At 39.1% G+C, this 22,040-nt stretch overlaps 1 protein-coding gene across 4 annotated transcripts in view; it reads right to left on the bottom strand.

Moving 5' to 3' along the window:
• The window catches only part of sept12 (septin 12), a 77,210-nt gene that overhangs the window by 8,683 nt on the left and 46,487 nt on the right, over positions 1-22,040 (bottom strand). For all 4 annotated transcript variants that reach the window (XM_040118994.1, XM_040119011.1, XM_040119002.1 and 1 more), the window contains 4 exons: positions 18,528-18,917; positions 14,474-14,602; positions 4,374-4,455; positions 3,237-3,374 (listed from right to left, as the gene is read on the bottom strand). In XM_040118994.1, the coding sequence (XP_039974928.1) occupies positions 3,237-3,374; positions 4,374-4,455; positions 14,474-14,602; positions 18,528-18,917 (739 nt within the window). The remainder of the gene's footprint in view (positions 1-3,236; positions 3,375-4,373; positions 4,456-14,473; positions 14,603-18,527; positions 18,918-22,040) is intronic.

The following is a 22,040-nucleotide window of genomic DNA, read 5'->3' as shown; positions in this document are numbered from 1 at the left end:
GAAAGTTTAAGGAACAGAAATGTAACATTGTTAAAGACTGTGAATATATAACCAATACTTAGACAATACTTGTTAGGAGAATACATATGTACATCGTTGATTTTGATCCCCTGACACTTCCACTTGGACTTCAGTCCAACTTAGTTTAGAATGGATCCAGCCCTAACTCATTCAAAATTTTCCATTGTTTGCATTTTCCTTTCTGTGGAAGCGTCCACTGACACTGATACTGAAAATCATTAAATATTCCATCCATGCTGAAAAGCATGTAATTCTATCTTTGACCATCCACTTAGATTAATGCATTAATTGGACACCCTCATAGCCAAGGGTTGAAACCAAAGTACAACAAGATCCAAGGTAGAGACATTCATTGTTCCAAGACAATGAATCCTAATGTTCCCCTGATTTTTCCCCTAATGCCGCCATGAGGTTCTGTGTATAATGTCTCTGAAAGGCCACAAATTTTGGTACAGACATTCTTGTCCCACCATGAAAGCATGAAAGCATCTGCTATGATGGTGAACATGATAAACATTCTACCTGCTAAAAATCACCATACTAACATTGTTATTGTGAACATGCTGTCATGCTGCCTTAGCACAGCCCCACAGAGCCGCTAGCATGACTGTAGGTGGATTTATACTTCTGCACTCCTCTGTAGTAAGCTCTGAGGTTACAACCTAGGGTACACTGTAGCTGACGTACGCCTTCATCAAAAATGTACCTACACGTCACGGCTACGGTGGTGACTGAGATACTGATCGACCAAACTGTAACTGGTCAGCATGGGCTGTTTGTGTTCTCTCCCGTTAACCTATTGAGTTGCCTTTAAATCTATCTTTACTCTTGTTTCTACAAAAAGTAACAGTCTTAGCAGTGACTTTCATTTCTTCTAACATGTTTAACGACAATTTGAAAAATCATTATTCCATTATTATTACTTAGTCGTCAAAGTAATACCCTTGACCTGGTGAGGTCAAAAGGATGTGCCATTGTTGTATTGTGGCATGTGGCATTCATCAGATAGAATGATAGTCAGTGATATCACCATATGTGATTATTTCTGTGTATGTTTTGATGCATGTTTGCCAGTGACAAAAAGAACAGAAACAGTTATAGTTCACAAGCAATTTACAGACACTGCAGCACACCTTAAATTCTCTGAGTTGGCAAGCAACTCTCATCTAACTGGTATAAATGCCACATTAAATGAGATTGCTGATTCATTTAATAACAACTTTGTTAAGTATTGTAGCCCTGTTAAAGGTGAAAAAGAGATCTTGTAGTAAACCATCACCTTGGATAACAAGTTTGGTATGTACTCAAAAGGGATTATGGAGAAACCGAGAGAAAATAGTGGAAATCTGGACTAGTACTCCACTACAATATTTAAAAACATGAAATAGCATCTTTAAACTCTGTGAGAAGAGCCTATTTCTCCAGGGTGATAACAGAGGGTGGCAGCAACTCCAAAACACCTTTCACAACTGTTAATCAACTGTTGATTCCTAGCTCCATCTATGACCTTCACAATAAGTAATCTCCTGCAAAATGTAAGGAAATTTGCGACATCCAATTGTATCTTCTATAAGGTCAGAAATTGTTATAAATGCTCACAATTATGATAGTGAACCTGAGGAGAAAAGGGCAGTCATGCCAAATTCACAGCGATTTCAGACCCTGAACTTTTGAAAGATTGTATCAGAGAGTAAATCCACTACCTGTTGTCTTGACTGTGTCCCCAGAATACCTTTGAAAAATTGTTTTATTTGTTATGGAATTTTTCCTAATGCCTACAAAACGGCAGCTGTAAAACCCCTACTGAGAAAGCCAAACCTTGACAGTGGAGTTCTAAGTACTTATTGACCTATAGCAAATCTTTCTTTTTTAAGCAAGGTACCTGAAAAGTTTTTTTAAAATCAAATTAACAGCTTACTGAATGAAAACATCAAATGTTTCAATCAGGTTACAGAGCTAACCACAGTACAGAGGGTTTCGAGGTTAGAGGGTTACCCTAACCCTAACCCTTGTTAAAATTCTCAGTAATCTCAGAATTAACACTGATGCCAATAAAGTCTTCATCATAATTCTTCTGGATATAAGTGCTGCGCTTGACACAACTGACCGTGAAATTCTTTTTATCGCTTATGATTCACTATGGCCAAAGTATGGCTGTACCTATCCCATAAAGATACTGGGACACTTATACATGCTTTTATTTGAAACAGATAAGATTAATGCAGTGCTCTTTTTACTGGTATTCTGAAATAGTCAATTAAAAAATTTCAATTTATTCAGAACTATGCTGGTATCATCCCAAAATAAGGAAGAGAGAGCATATTACCCCAGTTTTCAGCTGCAGTCAATTGGCTCCCTGTATCTTTCAGAACAGATTTTAAGGGTCTTTTACTTGCTTATAAAGCTCTTAATGGTTTGGGACCAGCATACATTGCAAACTCTATCATTTTATAATCCTTCATGAGCTCTTAGATCTTCTACTGATGGGTTTTTAAATACACAAAATACAAGAGACGTGCATGATGCACATTCACTGAATGAATGTTTAACCTGCTTTGGACCGTCATTGTGTAATGTCTCTGCATCTGTCTGAATGGTGTAACAGTCGGCAGTTGTGGTCACTTGTCCCACCTCAGGCTACTTTACCTTTGATGTAATTAGGATTTTCAGGATCTAGTAACTGACAATGATGCTGGTGAGCAGTAAACCCAAACTACATACTTTTCACATACATCTTTTCAAAAAAGTATAGTCCACAACTCACTGCTGCCACAGCAAAGCATCAGCTAATATGATGTGCCATATTGTGAAGTCCTTGGCATGAGGACGATTAAGCTTGTCATCTTGTCTTATGGGTGTTATTTAAGTCATTTGAAGATCTCTGCAGCCCACCAGCCAATGTCTTTTTTCAGTGTTACATACATGAGAACACTTGATGTACAGTGTGTGTGAGTCACAATTGGACTCAAAATGGAAGTAAACAGTGCTGACAGATACCAGTGATGCGAAAAAGACAGAAACATTTTGAGGATTCCTCCAGTGAAATGTGTTAAGTGCTGTGATCTAATTATAACTCAGCATGGTTTGTGAACTAAATATGTGACTGAGACTATAAAGTGCAACGTGCCTGTTTTGGAAAGAAAAAAATCTGTGATGAACAGTTGCATGTTAGTGCGGAAGTGGGATGCTGCACCCAGCAGTGAATGAGTACTGACCTGTGTCCAGTGGCAGGGAGGAAGTAGATGCAGCAGTGGACTCTGCTGTCGGGTATTCTCCTCTTACGGTTCACATGCAGCTCCTCTCTCAGGTATTTCTCATACTGTTCATTGACGTACTTCACTATGGGTTCCCAGCTGGGGAGAGGAGCGGTACAGAAGAGTCAGTGAGTGACTGGACTGGAATATTTCTTTGAAGGCATAAGGCTTGCATTATTCTTTCTTATTATCAACAAATCCCATGAAAATACCAAAACCAACTAGAGAATGTATTTTCTTACTGCATATGAGTGCTGCCACTGATGCAGCTACTATTTAGTGGGGATTGACCTCTGAAGCTTCTGATTATGATACTGCAGTGCTATCAACCAAGCCATTACAACTCCCAAAACAAAGCTATTTAAAGAGGGATCAAAATCCAAACCTTTTGACCCTAATACAATACCACAACCAGGAGATCAGTGCTAACTACTGAGCTGCTCAGGTATTTCACTTACTGTATACACAGCACAAGTTCACATTTTCTTGAGGAGAAACTGATCAGCCTAAAAGTAAAGCTTTTGAACCAAGGTTTTACATTATCAGTTGCAGGAATAGCAGCTGAGCATGGGAATCTCTTGCATTCCTACATGTCGTTAAAATTGAAGTAGAAGGTGAGGTAGAATTCAGCCTTCATTTTATATGGCAGTAAATGTGTGACGTTCAGGCTAAATTGTGGGTCAATTTGAATAAAATGATGCACAGGGCATTTAATATTTCAACATACACATTTCACACAGTAATCACCATAAAGTCCAGTCAAAAAGCATTAGGACAGTGAGAAGATTTTCATTCTGTGGTTAAAGTGCTGACGTTCAGCTTTAAGGCTGTTTTAGACATTTACATCCATATTAGGTGGAAGGACTGACATTTTTATACACTGTCCCTTCAGCTGAGAACATTGCAAAACAATAAACTTTAACATACAGACAAGACAACTAAGGTGACGAGAAGTCCTCAGTCCAAATGATCATACAATTATTCAGTTATACAGTTATTCGGAAATACTATAGTATATTAGCCAGTTCTGGAAAGTGCCAACTCCTTCTCTGCCTCCATTCATCTGTCCTTTCTTCTCTTCACCCTCCTCCCACTCACCAGTTTTCGTTGTTGATCTGATCTCCAAATCCTGGAGTGTCAATCACTGTCAGCTTCATATTCACCCCCTTCTCTTCAATCACTAGACAGAGAGGGACAGAGGGGGAGGGGGTTACATGTGCAGTTGTCAGGCCTTTTGCCTGTCTCTTACCAGACAATCTCACAAATCCTCATGCTGATGTGTCAAAGCTGCTATTAGTGTGTAACCATAGTAGAAAATAAAATCACAATTTAAGGACATGTGAATTATATCCTGATTTTAGCTGGTTTATCATGAAAATGAAATGCAGATGGCCTTTTTCATGGTTATTTTTCATATTGCCCGACTTGGCACAATTTCACAGGAAAGGCCTGGGAGAATCCTGCCATTAAGAGAAATTTCATTTTAATTAGAAATTAGACAAAAGTCTTATATTACACGTGAGAGGAAATGCATAGCAGATTATGAGAATATATGCTCTTTATATCAAGGCAATTTAAACAAAGAAGCAAGAAGAGGAAGGGGGAAATTTAAGGGGAATTCAAAATAAAGTCAGCTTTCTACTGAAAACACAGCAGAGACACTATACAACATACACTGACAAAGAAATCTGGTACAAACATTCTTTTTCATCTAATCATGTGTCAGAGTCTTACACCAGTCACTTATGAATGTTGAGCAGTAGCGGGTGATGTGTACTAAGAGGAGTGAAACCAGGTTGGTTATCAGCATTATCCTGCTGATCCTGCACTGGTTCAGTTTGGTTATGCATATGCTGTGGAACCACAGTGTGTCATGGTTTCCGATCCATTTTAGGATACCTGTGTGTTGGGTAACTGTTGGGTTTAGGGTTGAGGCTGGTTTAAAGGTAGGTCATGACTAAAGCGATGGCAGAACAGTTTTCAGCTTAGTTTGGAGTAAAGACGAGGGTTAAGATTGGGCATAGTATGACAAACACGAGTGTATTTGTGTGGTGATGATGAGATCAAAGTGATACCTTCCCTGAGTCAGATTGGTGTAATGCATGCTGTCACGTGTGGCTATGTGTCAATATTTAACGTAAAGCCGAGCAGCAAAGAAAAGACTATCATTTGAGTCCATTTCCATTGTTGAGTAAGCACACAAGAATCCCCTCTGAGCGGAAACATGAGAGCAAACATCTGGAACATGATTATTAAGATTTTCACTAACCTCCAATAAAGTCCCCCTTTGTGGCTGCCTAGTCGGCCAGTCAACAGAAGAGTAAAGCAACTGGTTTCACTGGTTCGCACACCAACCAGAGGGCAAGATCTAACTAGAAAAACATTTCCTGTTAGAATATATGATCGTTGAAAGGCTGGTTAGCTTGACGTTTGTGCTGTATATAATAGCTGAATTATACATACAGTGGAACTGAATTGGGCTTCAATGGGTTTAATAAATTAATAATAACTGATACTAACCTGTGGAATGTACATCTACTGTCATAATAATGGACTTATTGATTAGTGTGCAATAGTTATAAAGCTATAAGTACAATGGTACTGAATTGGTCTTCATAGACTTTAATGCACTATATACTATAAGACCCAGCCACAGATGTCTATGTGCATGTGCATGCATTGGGATGAAAATGGGGACCCACTCATGGAAAAACAGCTCCATAACACTAATAGAAAACCTCCAGGGTTAGCCTTTGACAAACAAACCAACAGACCTAGCGCCTCACTGCTAATGTGGCTTTAACTTCAAAATAAAATTAAATAGGGTGTTACACAAAATCAAAAAAACACCTTACGACATAAGGTTAAAACAGAACAAAAATTACTTACTTAACCTCAGATCTCTGTTGAATTCTATATACAATTCATGGCTGAGAAAAAAAACAAACTGTAAAACCTTAGGTTTGTTTAACCAAATTATTGGGCCAAAACGTGTTTCTGACTACATCTGCGGATAAAAATTTCTACCTGTTCTGAATTGCCATACTCGAAAGGTGGGGTAAAAAGCCTGCCATCATAAGCCCTTTTCAGACATGCAATACATCACATTTCTGCCTCTTTCTATTTTGTTAAAGTGGTGTTCTTTTTGATTAATTCCTTATGGGTTCACTCAGGTATGACAGGTCATTTATGGAAAGAGTGGCATGCTGGCACAATATTTGGCACCTGGTGCACGAGAGAGTGAGCACAAGGGATGCTTCTCACAGTGAGTCCACTTAAACATTTCATAATTTAACACTATTAGAGAGCGAATTCTGCTGCCTCTTTTATAATATCTGACAGTGCACGAGCATTGAATGACATGAGACATGGGACTTTTGTTTATTTCCTGTTGAATCTCCTAAACTACTTGAAAAAGGCTCATACAGTGCGTCACAGATTATTAAACTGATTTTATGCATGAAAGATAATGCATTTCTTACAATGATCCTAGAAGGCAGAAGACATGCATTAATCTCTTTCTCCATTTTTCACATTGTCTTGCACCCTTTAAATAAATCTGATGACTGTCAATTCAGACAGGTCTGACCTAATAGGAATGCTGTTTTGACTTTTATGTAAAAATTAGTCCTTATTCAGAAATGAGGACAACTGATTAACGTAAAGGGGTGCATGAATGAAAGGGGCATTAGAGAGGGGTAGGGAGTTAACAGTAAGTAGCTATAGGTAGAAGTATATATGGTAACATGCCATTTAGTAGTATACCACCAGTGAAGAACAACAGCATCGGTTTCCTCTAATTTGGCAATAAATGTCAACAACATGCAATAAATGCTTTAGATGATCCAACAGCAAGCAATAAAGGCTTTTAAAGATTATGCAATTGTGGCAACAATACTGTGTCTTTTGTTTGTATTTGTAGTCTCAACAGCATTAAAAATATAATAACATGTTGCATAACAACACACATTTTCAGTCTCTCCTCCAACTTATTTGTGTGACATGTGTGTGGAACAAAAAACAAAGATCTTAAGAGAGAAGTTCAAACCCTGCCTACTTTCACACATTCACACACCTGGCCAATTACTGCCCTAGGTGGACATAAATGTCACATTATCTGTTTCAGAGGTTACAAATATTGTCTGACCCTAATTACACCATCAGAAAGGGGGATTCAGATGCTGTTAGGCTGGCCACGGTTCAGCGCTACATCCCCTAATGTCCATGACTGAGTGAGTGAGTGGTAGAGTTGAGTTTGTGATGAAGTTACACCATTGGTCAGCTGGCCGAGTGTTGGAATTTTCGATGCCTGTTGCTCTTTCAAAATGACTTGGTGTGAATAGTTTCTATTACATCATCAGGGGGCGTTTACAGGCAGTTTTGCAACTTAGCACCTTTGTCACTAGATTTACTTACTTTTCAGACCCCTTTAGCGACTGTTTTTCAAAAAAGGACCTAGCAACATATCTAGCAAAGTTTTGGACAAACCTTAGCTACTTTGTATAGAAGAGAGCAACCAGTATTACCCCATGAGCGCAAGCTCAGTCTTTCCCTCTACAGATACACCTCTCTATGCCTCTCATTCAATTGATCGCATGGCAGTTGACACAGACACGAATGAGCTTCTAACTTTCTCTGAGTGATAATTTTACAAGTAAATATAGCCAAAATCACATCACAGCTGTTGTCTTTAACTTATGTGTATGGTGATTTTGTCAGATAATGATGTGGTTTTAAAATCAGGATTTTAGCAGTGCAGAGCAGCAGCTTGGAAATAACTTGGAAATGACTGCTGCTTAACATGTAGTCTTAATGGGCCATGTTTCAGTCACTAATTCATACTTGTTCCAATGTCTGACAACAGAAACAAAAAACATGTAAATGAGAATGGCTTTATTGAAAATCCCGCTGAATTAAATGACTGTATACTGTATGTGAGCACAGAAAATAGGAAAGAAGCAAACAGATAAAGGGCTAAAACCAGCTGACACCAGGCAGAATCCAAATACGTCGCAATGACGTCATGATTATACTAATTAGTGTATTACATCATCGAGTGACATTTAGAAACTATTCAAGCAGGCTTAAGCTACTTTGCACTGACAGTAGTTGTTTACAGTGGTTCCACAACAGCTTTCAATTACATTCTCAATTTCATACATTGACCATACAGGGTACAGACATATACTTGGTTTTGACCTAGTCTTATTATGGTAAATAAAAAAAAAACTACCAACTCGTAAGTACTGTATGCTGTATCATGACAGTGGCAGAAATAACAAATTACCTGGAGAAGATATAAGTATTTAAGTCAAAATGCTAAACACCAACAGGAACAGTTATCAACACAACTACAGCAGGGAGTAAGCCCTGAAGCTCCAAAATGGTCTCTTTGGTATTCTTTGACATATGGGCTGCAAGTTATAATATACTGGAGGTGTTGAGGACGACAAGTCTGGTATCAGCAGCAGCTGAGTCGAGTCAAGTCGAGTATACAGGTTCGTAGTACTGAACGGTCTCAGCAGTGAGCGTATACAGCTATGGTAAGCTCTGAGAAGAAAATATGTATCAGTCAGTACCTACCCGCACTGCATAAAGCAGCTGTCACACAGTACTCAGTGAGTTTGTAACAAAGTTGTAATTCTTCCATTTATATGGCAGGCAGTTTGTTTGGTAATATATAAAAGCCAAGAAGGCAAAAAAGTTTGTCAAGTTGGACTAGAGCGTCTGCATATCCTGGAGGGGGTGCGTACCAGTGTAAACCTGATAAGTATTAAGCTTGCAATAATACCAGTAGAACCGATTTGTTTCTTCATTTTTGGCCAGCCGTGGTTACTGCATTCTCTGGCTTTTGTGGTGTAAGATTCATCACTGCACTCTGGCCTTAGCTCAGACTAAAGCTTAGTTTAATTGCTGATTTTCCCCTAATTGTTATCTGTAAACAAAAATACCCAATTTGAGGAATTGACATAGGTTATTCAGTTTGATACTGAGCTGAATTAAATAAGTCAGCAGCTAAATCAATTTGTGAATGAGAAGCAAAACAGATGGCTAAACTCCCGCTAAAGTAGCTAGCTTAGCAGATCACAGCTGAATATGATCATGTGATCTGGTGGTTAAGGTATAAATCGCATACTTAAGTGTGCTAAATTGCAAAGCAAAGCCAGGAGTGAGAGATGGAATACCCCCCCCTTCTCTCTATATATATATATCTCTCTCTCTCACAAACACACTTACACACCGTTTCTTAACCAGGTCTCTAATGGGCTTGACAGTTATTGAATGACCACAGTTGTGCAACACCTTTCCATTTTGCAAGGATTTATAGGCAGTGAGGAGTTAGTAGCTACAGAACTATAACTCCAGACTTGAAACTTCGGGGAAGTTTCCACTGTAAAGACTTTTACAGAGACAAGAGCTTGGTAGCCATGGGTGATGAGACTAAACGTTTTTCAGTTTTTCCCTGAAGCAGTAAAAATTCTGTAAAGGTCATATCGAGAGGTGTGACTGGGAACGCTGAAGGGAAAAAGGGAAACAGATTATTGTTTTCATTAAAAAATTAATGAGAGTAACCATATACTGTAAAGAATATAGCAGAATGACCATATAGTGTTTGACCTGTAATAAAGATATAAATGTCAGATCTGGTTTAGGTAGGGCTACACATTTAAAGAGAAAAACAGATCTAAGATCCAGTTTCATTCTGACAGTCTTGTCATGTGGAGGTGAGCCTCACTTCCTCAAATTCTCATTATAGCACCTTGACTTCCGTGAACATGCTCCCTGAACAGAAGTAATAGACCTAAAGTTATTCTGTCCATTCAGCACTGTGGTCCAGAGCAAGCATTCTACCTACTGATTTTGGAGACCCCTTTCACCTTTTTGTCTGTGGGCCACAGTGAGGTTTGGATACCCCACTGAGCAACAAATCTAAACCAATTAGGTCTGGATCTTTATTGACATTGAAAAAAACTGTCTCTGACTGACCCTTCATGTAGTTTCACCATCGAGTCACAATTTCCACTTCTACACAGGTAATATAACAATCTAACAGACAAACTGACTTCATGACCTCACGCTCTGGTAAGGCTCCAAGAAAAGCAAAATCATCAATATGTTGTTTGTCCTCTGCACCACTTTTTTACCATGTGATGTAATTAATATTGCAGCCTGTAGGCATTGCTAGCTGGACTTCATTTGTTTTTGTTTCACTTATTAAAACAAGTGCCTCCTGTGGTTTGAGTCATCACATAATTAAATACATGTGGACATTACACTGGACATGTAAGCACACACATCTGTAGCACACACTTTGATAAGCCAAGTACCTTAGCAAAGTTTTTGCCACTAAAAGAACCGGGAGCTAACATTTATCAAGCCAGAGGGGAGTAGGAAGCTAGTGCCAGCAGCATCCCAGAACCAAGAGCAGCCGCAGGAGGACAACCACAAACGTTAACACATCCCTGCCAGCCTCACGATCATGCTTTCCCTGGTAGGCGTTTTGGAGATGAAAACTTTTCCCGTTCTGTTCAACCTCAGTGGTTTGATAAGTGGAGATGGCTACACTACACTGCAGAGACAGCCTTAATTTTTTGTCTTGCATGCTAGTATCTTTAGATCCACATGGGCAGATGGAAAGGCTTTTTGTGGTTGGAGGATTTCCAACTGGCGTGAAACCACTGTGCTATTTTGTTTGCACGAGAGATTGCCAATTCAGAGAGATGCTATATGAACACTGGCTGGGTTACAGCAAATGCCAACAAGTGCCCTTCTTTCGGCAGCTAAAGAACAACAAACAGCAAGAAATGTCCTGGAGATTTTGTTCCGTTCAATTTTCTTTCTAGGAAGAAAGGGATTGCCTTTTAGAGGAGACACAATGTGTAATGGTAATTAAATAATGTAATGTAATGGTAATTCATTTATTATTAAAAGTTCGCTGCAACATCAACTCAAAGAGGACTATCAGTTGAAGTTGCAGCAGACTTTTAATTCACCTAAAGAAAGAGAATGGATGACGAGGTGAGACAACTCAAATAGCAACACAATCCAAAACAAGATCATTGCCTAGTTTGCGCATTCCGTTCAAAGGATGCTTGTATCTCATGCATCAGGATGTAATTTTTATGGCCTGACAGCACAACAGATATGAGCACTAAGGAGCAATTTTACTACCGTCTTCAGTATGTTGACAACAATCTTGAGACACACTGATTTTTTAGGATTTTACAACTGCCCAGACACTACTGCTGAGACACTGTTTACACGTTTGAAATACATTCTAATGAGGTTGAACCTATCTTTTGCTCATCTTCAGGGGTATTGCTCTGATGGTGCATCCAATATGTCAGGCCATTTGTCCGGTAAGGTCCGGCTGAGAGAATTGAGCCCCACTCATTGTATGTACACCGTTGCAATCATTCCTTGGTTGCACGTGAGGTGAGCTTGATAGCCAAAGGACTAAACTTTGTGCAGCGTGTTGCTGTGCTTATCAAAGAATCAGCTGAACACAAGCAGCTCTTTCTATTACTGTTTGGCTGTGAACACATCATCACCCCCTACCCATTATTGTCAGACCAGAGAGACCAAGTCATTGTCAAAGGCAACTTATGAGGTCAGACTGAGAACGCAGTTTTACGAAGCAGTGGATCTGATTCACACCGAACTCAGCAAGAAATTCGACTAGGATGGAATGACAGTAGCGGCATTCAGGGAGAAGACTGTCCTCACTGCAGCAAATGGTAAGACATCTGCAGTGCAGGACGCACAGTCTCTCTATCTCCCCATGGAGTTTGACCTAGGCTGACTGCAATTTCAGGCCCAGATGTTGGGAGACATCTTTACAGTGACTGCTCCTTACAAGAGAGTACAAGAAGTTGCCTCAGGTCTCTCAAAGCTTCACCCCCAAATCAGACTCTCTTTGGAGAAGCAGAGAAACTAACTGTTTTCTTACATGATTGTTATTACTCTCATAGACAAATATTTTTCGTCAAAGTATACAACTTATTTTTAAGGGCCATGGTCATGTAAGAAAACATGCACAACCAATGTCTATTTTACAGAATATATTATTTATACAAATCTTTTTCATGTTGGTATTGAGGGTGGTATCCCCCCAAACTCACACACATTTTGTCAACCCCACAGCAACCCCCACTTGAAACACAGCTACGTACCAGCTTCTACCGCATGCAGTCTTTGACTCAAAGTAATTCATCACATTGATACAGAAATCATATACCTATCCAATGTTACCATAAATAAGTACTGCTCATTTATTTACTTGACCATAATGACCTAATACACCTGGAGATAGTGAAATGAGGGCTACTACAGTATTAATGGTATGGCAAAATCTCTGACAGTTAAACATCTTATATCATCTTATGGTATGTATCATCATGTCTCTGAAACCTAGTTTCATCACATCCTGTAGATCAGACATTTTGACGTTAAGCTCAATGCTTTGTTACATCCTATAGGAGACAACTACAACTCTGGTAATACTTTACTATAGAAGAAGTCGTCAGTATTTAGGTGGCACCTGTAAACACAACCAATATTCACTACATTTTACGTGCACAAAATATTACATTTTTTACCGAAAAAGACAAAATCCCTACTAAACTGTTTACAATCTAATGAAAAATGAATATTCCACTAATATTCCCATTTACATGCAGCCGTCTGTTCTCTGATTAAAGTAAAACACCCCGATGAAGTTTTTCATAATATTTAAATATAGGTGTTTTTCTCCTTCCGTTCATAAATGTGGACTTTTCTTCAGGGTATGCAAATTGTTTTAGGCAAGCAAACAGCCTTGCAAAGTGTTGTCTAGCTGGTTTGTGTACAACGCAGAGCTGACCGGAAACAGGCAAGAGGCCATGTGTCACCAACTGCTGTAAAAACCCCAACTGAGATGCATATTCCGAATGTGCTGTATACATGTCCAAGGAATGTCCCTAAAACCCGAATAATATTGGCATATCCCACATGTCTTTATCAGAAAATGCTAAATTTGAAACAAGGCCAAACTCAGAACATCCAAACAGAATATACTGTTTACATGACCCTTATCAAATTACAAATATTGTCATATTTGGAATAATAGTGGAATATTAGTGTGTATGTAAATGCACTGAGTGTTGATGCCTGGAGTATACTTGTACATCATCACTGCAGCAAGGTGACAAGTTAAACCACTGGAGGTCAGCAATAACAAGATTTTCAGAGGGTGTTAAATTACTCTTTAAGGAGTAAAAACAAACAGGTTTTTATTCAACAGGCAACAGAAGGTGTTATGTGTTTCAGCGTACTTTAATTACAAAGCCATTTTGTCTCAGAAGTGACTTCTGAAGAAAAAACTACCCCTATGAGTGCAATACAACGCAAGACAATTTGGGTGAGCTGACTCATTAATGCACACAATATCCACCTGTGTGCAGATGGAAATGAACAAGTGAAATAAATTATTCCGGATTCATCTAAGAACAGGTATGTAACACCATTCAAAACTAGAAGATGGGTTTTTGGAAGCAGTCACAGCCCAACCTGGGATTCCTGTTCATGAGACAGGAAGTGAAAGGAAAACTGATGTGAGAGCTCTTTTCTCCAAGACCATAACCTCTTCACACTGGCCTGAACAAATGTAGCCTTGTGTAGCAGAAAAAAGAGGACAGAGTACAGAAACAGGGCAGGAAACAAACCAGACTTTAGCTTTGTCTGTACACTTTGCGGTCCTTGTGGATGTTAAAAATCAGACTTACACACAAACACACACACACTTCTATCCTTGTGAGGACATCAATTGACATAATGCATTCCCTCGCCCCTTAGCCTAAGCTCAACCATCACAACTAAATGCTTAACCCCAACCCTTACCCTCACACTAACCTGATTCTTACCAGAAGCCTAAAACCAAGTCTTTACCCTCAAACAGCCCTTTAATGTTTTGAGACCAGCCAAAATATCCTTACTTTCTCCAAATGTCCTCAATCTCAATGTCTAAAACTTAAACTGGTCCTCACAAAGATAGAAATACAAGTACAATACACACACATGCACATTGTCTCCTATAAAGCCATAAAGGAAAAAAACAGCATACCTCCTAGCCTCAGGAATCACATTCCCTGTGTGTGTGTGTGTGTGTGTGTGTGTGTGTGTGTGTGTGTGTGTGTGTGTGTGTGTGTATGTGGACTCACCGTGGCTGACTGAATGCAGTTTGACTGTTTTGGAAATCTCCTCTTCGTAGTTGGGTGTGCAGGACTTCCGGCTGACTTTGGACTTGAACAGTGTGTTGACCAGTGTGGACTTCCCCAAACCACTCTGACCTGCAGATACATACAACCATTACTTTTAACCACCTTTTAAGTGTCTGAAAGAGTGTGTAGAATCAATCTGCCTGCTCAATCAAACTATAGTGTCAATTTTCCTGGAAATAAATAGAAAGAATGTAATTTCATGGTTGGTTGCAAGACTCAAAATGTAGATTGTGTTGTACTTAAAGCCCCTATGTATAGGGCTTTCAAAGCAAGCACTATTAGGTTGGAAATGTGGTACTCTTCTTAAATAACGTGAATGGCAAATGTTTATTCCAAGTGGTATACAGGTATACTCATAATTCTGTCTGTTAGCGTATCCATATATTTTAAATTAAGCAGGTATTACTTAAGAAAGGGCCCAAAATACTTTTTTCAAATTAGAAACATGTTTTTCTACAAAACTCTCTACTTGATTTAACAAAAGAAACTGTTAAAACTGTTCCAATATTTTTTTTATTTTAAAAATGTATAAAATGACTGTGTAATATGAAAGGGGTCCCTGCTAAAGATGAACCAACAGAGAATTTTTAAGAACTCTGCAGTTTCCCTCAGCTTAGCATCATTACCAGCAGCAGGCAGCTATTTTGGTGAAAAAGCCGATAAGCCCACTGGGAACGAACTGCTCAGTGGCAAATAGTCAACAGGTAACGCCTGAACGCGGTTGAAAACATTGGCTGCCAAGGAACCATACACTTTCCTCAGGAATTGATGGAGACTTAAATAGAGCCAAAAGGAGAGAGTGTTGGACTTAAATTCATCAGGTGGACACCAAATTAATCAACATGACCATTTTGGTACAGGACTTATGGTAGGGTGCAGATGTGCACCGAATGCAATCTTTAACAGTAGTTAACAGTAGGCTTGTTTTGTGTGCAGAACACACTTCAAATCCGAGTTCCCAGACGAACATAAGTATGTGGCGCACCTATAGTTTCTGTCTTCCACTTTAAGTGTACAACACACACAACACGCTTAGCCCAGTCAACCCTCTGTTGACTGTGTTTGGGAACACTTTGGTTTCCCGGTGAAATACAACAATGGACAAAGACAAGAGTATAAGACGAAAGCAGTGTGATGACATTGTTCAGTAGTGATTGTGTATGTTTCTGGAAACACGTCAAACTCAATAACTCATTTGAAACGGCATCACGCTAATATGACTATCACTGCTGCAAGGAAAAAATGAGCGTAGTGAAAACGTTGCTCCCTTAGAAATTTTAGCAGCTTTTCAATGGTAATTCAGATTGGGCCAAGCAATGACAAATACCACTGGTGTTTTTATCGCATTGGTCTTTTTGAAGGTTATAGAGCCTTGATATGAAATTTCTTCTTCACTGGATTCCAGCCAGCCTGCCTGTATAATCGAGGACCAATAAGCCCACATATCCTCATATTTCCAAGTTAGCAAAGCACTATTTCACTGTACCAGCTACTTCTGTCCCTAGCAAGGGGGTATGCTGGAGACATTGTAATTGCCAGCAGATCTGCCCTTTCTGCGGACAATGTCCATGAGTTAATTTTTCTGAAAAAACAACAACATGAAAGTTCAATGAAACTGAACAGGGCTGCAAGCTGGAACTGTTAAAGCTGAACTTTAGACAATATGGAAAAGTTAATTTCCTAACAAAAAGAAAACAAGTCTGGGCAGGCCTACAAGCTGGGATTGTTAATGCTGTGCTGTAATGGATAGATATTTCTTTTTTTTGTGATATTTTATACATTTTTTATTATATTTTATATTCTGTTTAATTTGTTGAAAATCTTTTATTTAATGGAGAACTTATTGGTCATAGTTTGCAGCAGTATTCTATTTTATTCTATTTTATTTTCTATTATGTTTCAAGTAAAACTGTTGATGTTTACAAAAGTTTACAAAAATTTGTATTACATTCCTAAATAGACATAGGCTCATAATTATCAAGGCTAAACTTCCTGTTTTCAATCAAACAGTAGTGGAACAGACAGCCCCAACTCTCAAAACCACTTCCTCCTCACACAATCATACTTCCTCTTCCAGTATGGAAGAGACCCAGCAACCCCCATACTATCACACCGACGCACGCACGCACGCACGCACGCACGCACGCACGCACGCACGCACGCACGCACGACAAACAAATGATGCAGAATCATTGTAGAACATTACTGTTGAGTTGGGTCTTCTAAGTGAAAAAAGGAAAACACAAAGAACTGTTAGGAGATAGTATGACATTCCGGAGACCTGGTGGCCATTGTGTGAGCCATGCATTGGTCAGACTGCAAGCTTGCCACAGTGAGAGCTTTGCTGAGTGGCTCAGAAGAGGCAGACCTCACTGAAGATCTCCGTGATAGGCCAAAGCACAGCAGGATGGCTGGTCTGAACCAGTGAAAGAACATTTTAGCAGAAGAATGTCGACTCACACATGCACACACAACAGCAAGATGAATGAGAGGCAGGGAGTTGGTGTGTGTATGTGTGTGAAGTGGCACAGTGGCAGGTAAATGAAGTGTAAAGCAGCACTCTACTCTGCTGAAGTGGTGAGCACAATTGGTATCATAACGAAAAAGGGTTTCTTTGTTTCTGAATTTTAGCGCCTTTTCTACAAATTAGGTAAAAAGTTAAAAGTTTACTGACCATTTAGTCACTGCCTGCCAAGTTCTCCTGCTATATTGAGTTGTAGCACTTTTGTTATCACTTCTAGCTAATTAATGTTAATTCTATGAGTTGGCCAAAAGATGGTTTCTTCAAGTATGAAACACTTCTCTGGCCTTATTCATACCTGGCATTAACATGCGTCTTGAGTGATCTGATCACAAGTGGACAGCTCTAAGTACAGGTGTGAATGCATTGGGATCTGATTGCTCAGACCACCTTCAGATTTGGTCTGGGCCACATATGGCCACATTCTTTTAGCAGTGTGTTCATGGATGTGTCCTGGGCCACATTGAAGGACTGTCTACTCAACTGACTTCCTCTGCATAAGCATATGTATGTACTCATTCATAAACAAATACAAGTTGTACCAGCATAAGCTGGTCAGAATAGAATAGACCCAGTCTGTATTGTTTTGTTCCTTTTTTTCTTCTTTTAATTTCCAGCAAATAAGGTACAGGGAGTTAATTGCCTCCTGCCGGTTAAAAACAACAATGCATTTGGTCTTAGTAAACAGAAATGATGTACATATTTATTTGCATATAGATTGTGGAAGTGAGATCCAATCACAAATGGTCACTTGAGATGCAAGTGGAGATGCATTCTAATGGAAGGTGTGAACTTACGTACTTAGAGCTGTGCACTTGCGATTGGATCACCCAGGAAACGTTAATGCCAGGTATGAAGAGGGCTTGTCTCATTTTGATGCATGACAAATATACAGTGGAGAGACGGACTCTTAACCTACTACCAACATACTCATAATTAATGAGCAGCAATGTTGAGTACACTGTGGGCACAGTTTACTCAACAGTTTTCCGTTTAGAGCAATGGCCAAGTTTACCTGTAAGTGATTTGGAAAAAAAGCCTTTGAAGTCTCCAACAATAAGCAAACAACATAATTTTATCCTTTATGTCCTTTCTTTTAGTTTTCAAGTAGAGATACATTGGCTTAGACTTGCTACAAACATACATGTTGTTTAATACTATGAAGACAACCAATACATGCCTGGAATTTAATTCATCATAACCACAATAATTAGTCAGAAAATTTTCATTTAGATATTTTCACTACAGTGTATCAGGTTTGTGAATGGGCGTTTTCCCTACTTTCCAGGAAGCTACCTTTACACTAAACTTGCCTGTGCTTGGTAACACATAACACACATCACAGTCACTACTTCAACACCTGCAATGCATTTGCAAAAGGTTGATGTAACTTCCGATAACAGTGTATTATTATTATTATTATTATTATTTTTACTCACCATCTATGTTTTTATGAATATGAGTGAGACTCACCAACCACCATGATGTTGAACTCAAAGCCGGCCTTCATGGTCTTGCGCCTCATCTGGTCCAATACTGCCTCTATGCCCACGTAGCCAAACAGGTCAGTGCCCCTGATGAAGCTAATCTGCTGGCCTGACACAGACTGGCAAAGCTCCACCTCCGCCTCCAGCTCCATCTCTTTCTTCATCTCTCCTTCCTCATTTCCTTTCTCCTCCATCTCTGTACAAACCTCCACACAGTTCTCCTCTTTTTCCTTCATGGAATTCTGGGTTTTCATGCTGGCTGGTTGTCCTTCACTCTTGCCCTCATCTTCTTCCTTTTGTCCCATGATGCCTTTCTCCTTCTCCTTTCTCTCCTCCATTATGGTGACTGGGTCCATCTCTAGTTGTCCAGCAGTCTCTGTGGGATAATAAAAAGATAAAGTTCAGACAACCAGTAGTTTTTTTTGCAGATTTGGCTTTCTGGAGGTACATGTTTGTATTTTTGGATTGAAGCAGCTGATAGCTGGCATTCTGTAACAATAATCAGTGTCTTCTGACTTACAGTTGGAAAATAAACTTACTGATGCTCCAATGGTGGACAAATAATGTAATGAAGAAACTGTGTCAAAATCACACCAATTTATTTGATCAGTACACAAATAAATTGGGCTGTAGTCTTCAATTCGACTGGTCGATTGGTTGGTATGCTCTCATCAGACCAAATTCTCATTGGTTGGACAATCGCTGGTGTTACTTTCATAAGGAGAAAGGCGCTACATCAATAGCCAGGATTCCAGGATTAATCTATAATTTTTGGTGGCAGGAGGGACTATCTGTGGAAACGGGGGGTGTTTTGAAATCTGCTTTTTGTTGACTTACTTGTCAACCAGCAACTGCATTGCTGTGAACCAGCCAGGTTATCATTGTGTTGCTGGTCAAAACCCTAATTTCCAGGAGTGAGGTTATCAGGTTTGGTATACCATTTTGCCTGTATAGAAAACCAAAACCAAACCTGTCCTCACTGAGCATATCTAGCAATGTGTGCTGTAGCTGGAGACACTGCACAACACTGCATTGGGCTGATGGAAATTGCTGTTCATCAAGAAGTTGTTCCAGAAATAATTCCTCCTTAAATTAAAACCTGTCACTTTAATATTTATATTTGTATGTTTATAAACGTCCTAATTAGCTTAAGAGGTGTTGGTAGGGGTTTTTTCCTTGCATGGCCAGGCTAGCTGTTTCCCCCTGCTTTCAGTCTCTATGCTAAGCTAGGCTAACCACGTCCTAACTTCAACTCAGTACATAACACGCAGAGATGAGACTGATATCCATCCATCCGATTTCCGAACATCACTCGTTGGAACTAAGGGAGATAAGCGTGTTTACCGTTTTCATGGGAAAATATTACAACATTTTGTCCTATAAACATTAATATACATGGGGCTGATAGTTTCTGTTTTTATAATGTGGTCATGTACAGTATTATATGGTGCAAATAATAATCTGCACATAATAATATTTAATTGATTAGATGTAGGAATTTCCATAAACACAATTCCACGTGTCTGCATGAAGTTTATTAGTAGCTCAGTAGTAGTAGTACACTGCTTTCCAAAAAGAGTGTTTAAGTAAGAAAGAACGTACATGTACAACACAAAAAAATCAAAGTCATATGTGCATAGAATAAAGCAATCATACGCATACGCTGATCCACAGGTGACATGGAACTATATATGGCTAACACAAGCATGTTCACACTCACAACACAACCATTTTTCGGGACTTAGTTGGGGTATATGTAACAGAGGCCTATCCCTCTTCTTATCTGTGGGTGAGTGTGTGTGTGTGTCGTGTGTGTGTGTGTGTGTGTGTGAGTGGTGTGTGTGTGGTGTGTGTGTGAGTGGTGTGTGTGTGTGTGTGTGTGTGTGTGTGTGTGTGTGTGTGTGTGGTGTGTGTGTGTGTGTGTGTGTGTGTGTGTGTGTGTGTGTGTGTGTGTGTGTGTGTAGTCTGGCCTGTGCTGTAAGAGGATTTGATGGCACTGACAATCCCTACAAGAACTTGAAGCTGCGTGTGCGTGTAGACGTACAAATACTCTCAAATACAATTATGACACAGTCATCTGAAAACAGCATGACTGAGTATGTTTGTGTGTGTATGTTTGTGTGTTTCTGCATGACTCAGGAAGCTGTACCATTTTTCTAGGCCTTATTCACACACACAAACACACACACACACACACACACACACACACACACACACACACACACACACACACACACACACACACACACACACAAACACACACAGCCTGAAGGTTAGTGTTAGTCCACATAATTTAATCAGCTATAAATATCCAACTGTTCAACCATTGGAAAAGAACTAATCCTCATGAGTCAGGACAGTGAAGGGTAGAGTGAGAGACAAAGTCGAGTCTGGGTTTTTTGTACATCATTAAACTGTACACTCTACTGAAGCATGAAGCTTTTTACTGTTAAAAAATAATATAAACAAAGGACATAAGGGAATGTATTTATTTAATAAGTAATTAGGTTTAAAACATCTCGAAATGGTTCATTGCCATCAAACAACAGGCTCTGGAACCATCTTATGTAGCTGTTTTCTGAACAGTCTCATTTCATGTCTCTGAGTGATGTGTGATGAAACTCTGGTGATATGTTTGGCTAATTTTGTAGTAATTAATTGCCAACTGCCTCAATATGCAGAGATGTGGAGACAAAGTTAGAGAAAATAATGTGGAGACACTGAGAAATGTTGGAGACAAAGTAATCAATGGACACACGCCCAAATTTGTACACAGTATTCTGGTGCCTACAGATGCGTGGGAAAAACAAACAGTTTGTCCAACCACAGGAGAAAGAGATTGATAGAACCCCAGGCAGCGTTTGCTCAGGGAGCCAGAAACAGTGCCCATGCAGATACAATAATGTACAGATACTCAGGCTGATAAGAGATAAACTATAATAGTTCACTGCTGAGTAGCTGAGCATACATGTTGCTATACAATAAATTAAAACTTAAAACTTGTCACAAGGTACAGTATATACAACACTGAAGACAGAGAATCATATCATAAGAATAGTTTAAATATTGTAGTTAGTTAAAAATTTACACTGTAGAGTACTAAACTAATCAGATGTTTTTTAAGTCTCTATAGGGTAATTATAGAAATAATATAGAGGACCTGAAATGAGTCAACTAGTGCTTCAGATTTTTTTTTTTAAAGTTTCAGTAGTTTACTTTTTTAATGCAGTTCTAATGAATAATATATTTTTAGGGAGATACTTTTTGGCATTTACACCCTTATTGGGCAGTGGACAGTACAGCCGATATTGATTCTGATATTGATATTCGGTCGAAATATATATATATATATATATATATATATATATACACACATTTTTAGTGGAGATGATTTTGCTCTGTGTTGTATTTTTTCTGTTCACCTGCCCAGGGCGACTACAAATGGGAGTTAGCTAGTAGCTAAAACATCTTTTCTCTTTTTTTGAGATGAATCTATTTA

This window comes from Xiphias gladius, chromosome 3, assembly GCF_016859285.1.
Source record: "Xiphias gladius isolate SHS-SW01 ecotype Sanya breed wild chromosome 3, ASM1685928v1, whole genome shotgun sequence".
NCBI lineage: Eukaryota > Metazoa > Chordata > Actinopteri > Istiophoriformes > Xiphiidae > Xiphias > Xiphias gladius.
This window is presented reverse-complemented; position numbering and strand designations above follow the sequence as displayed.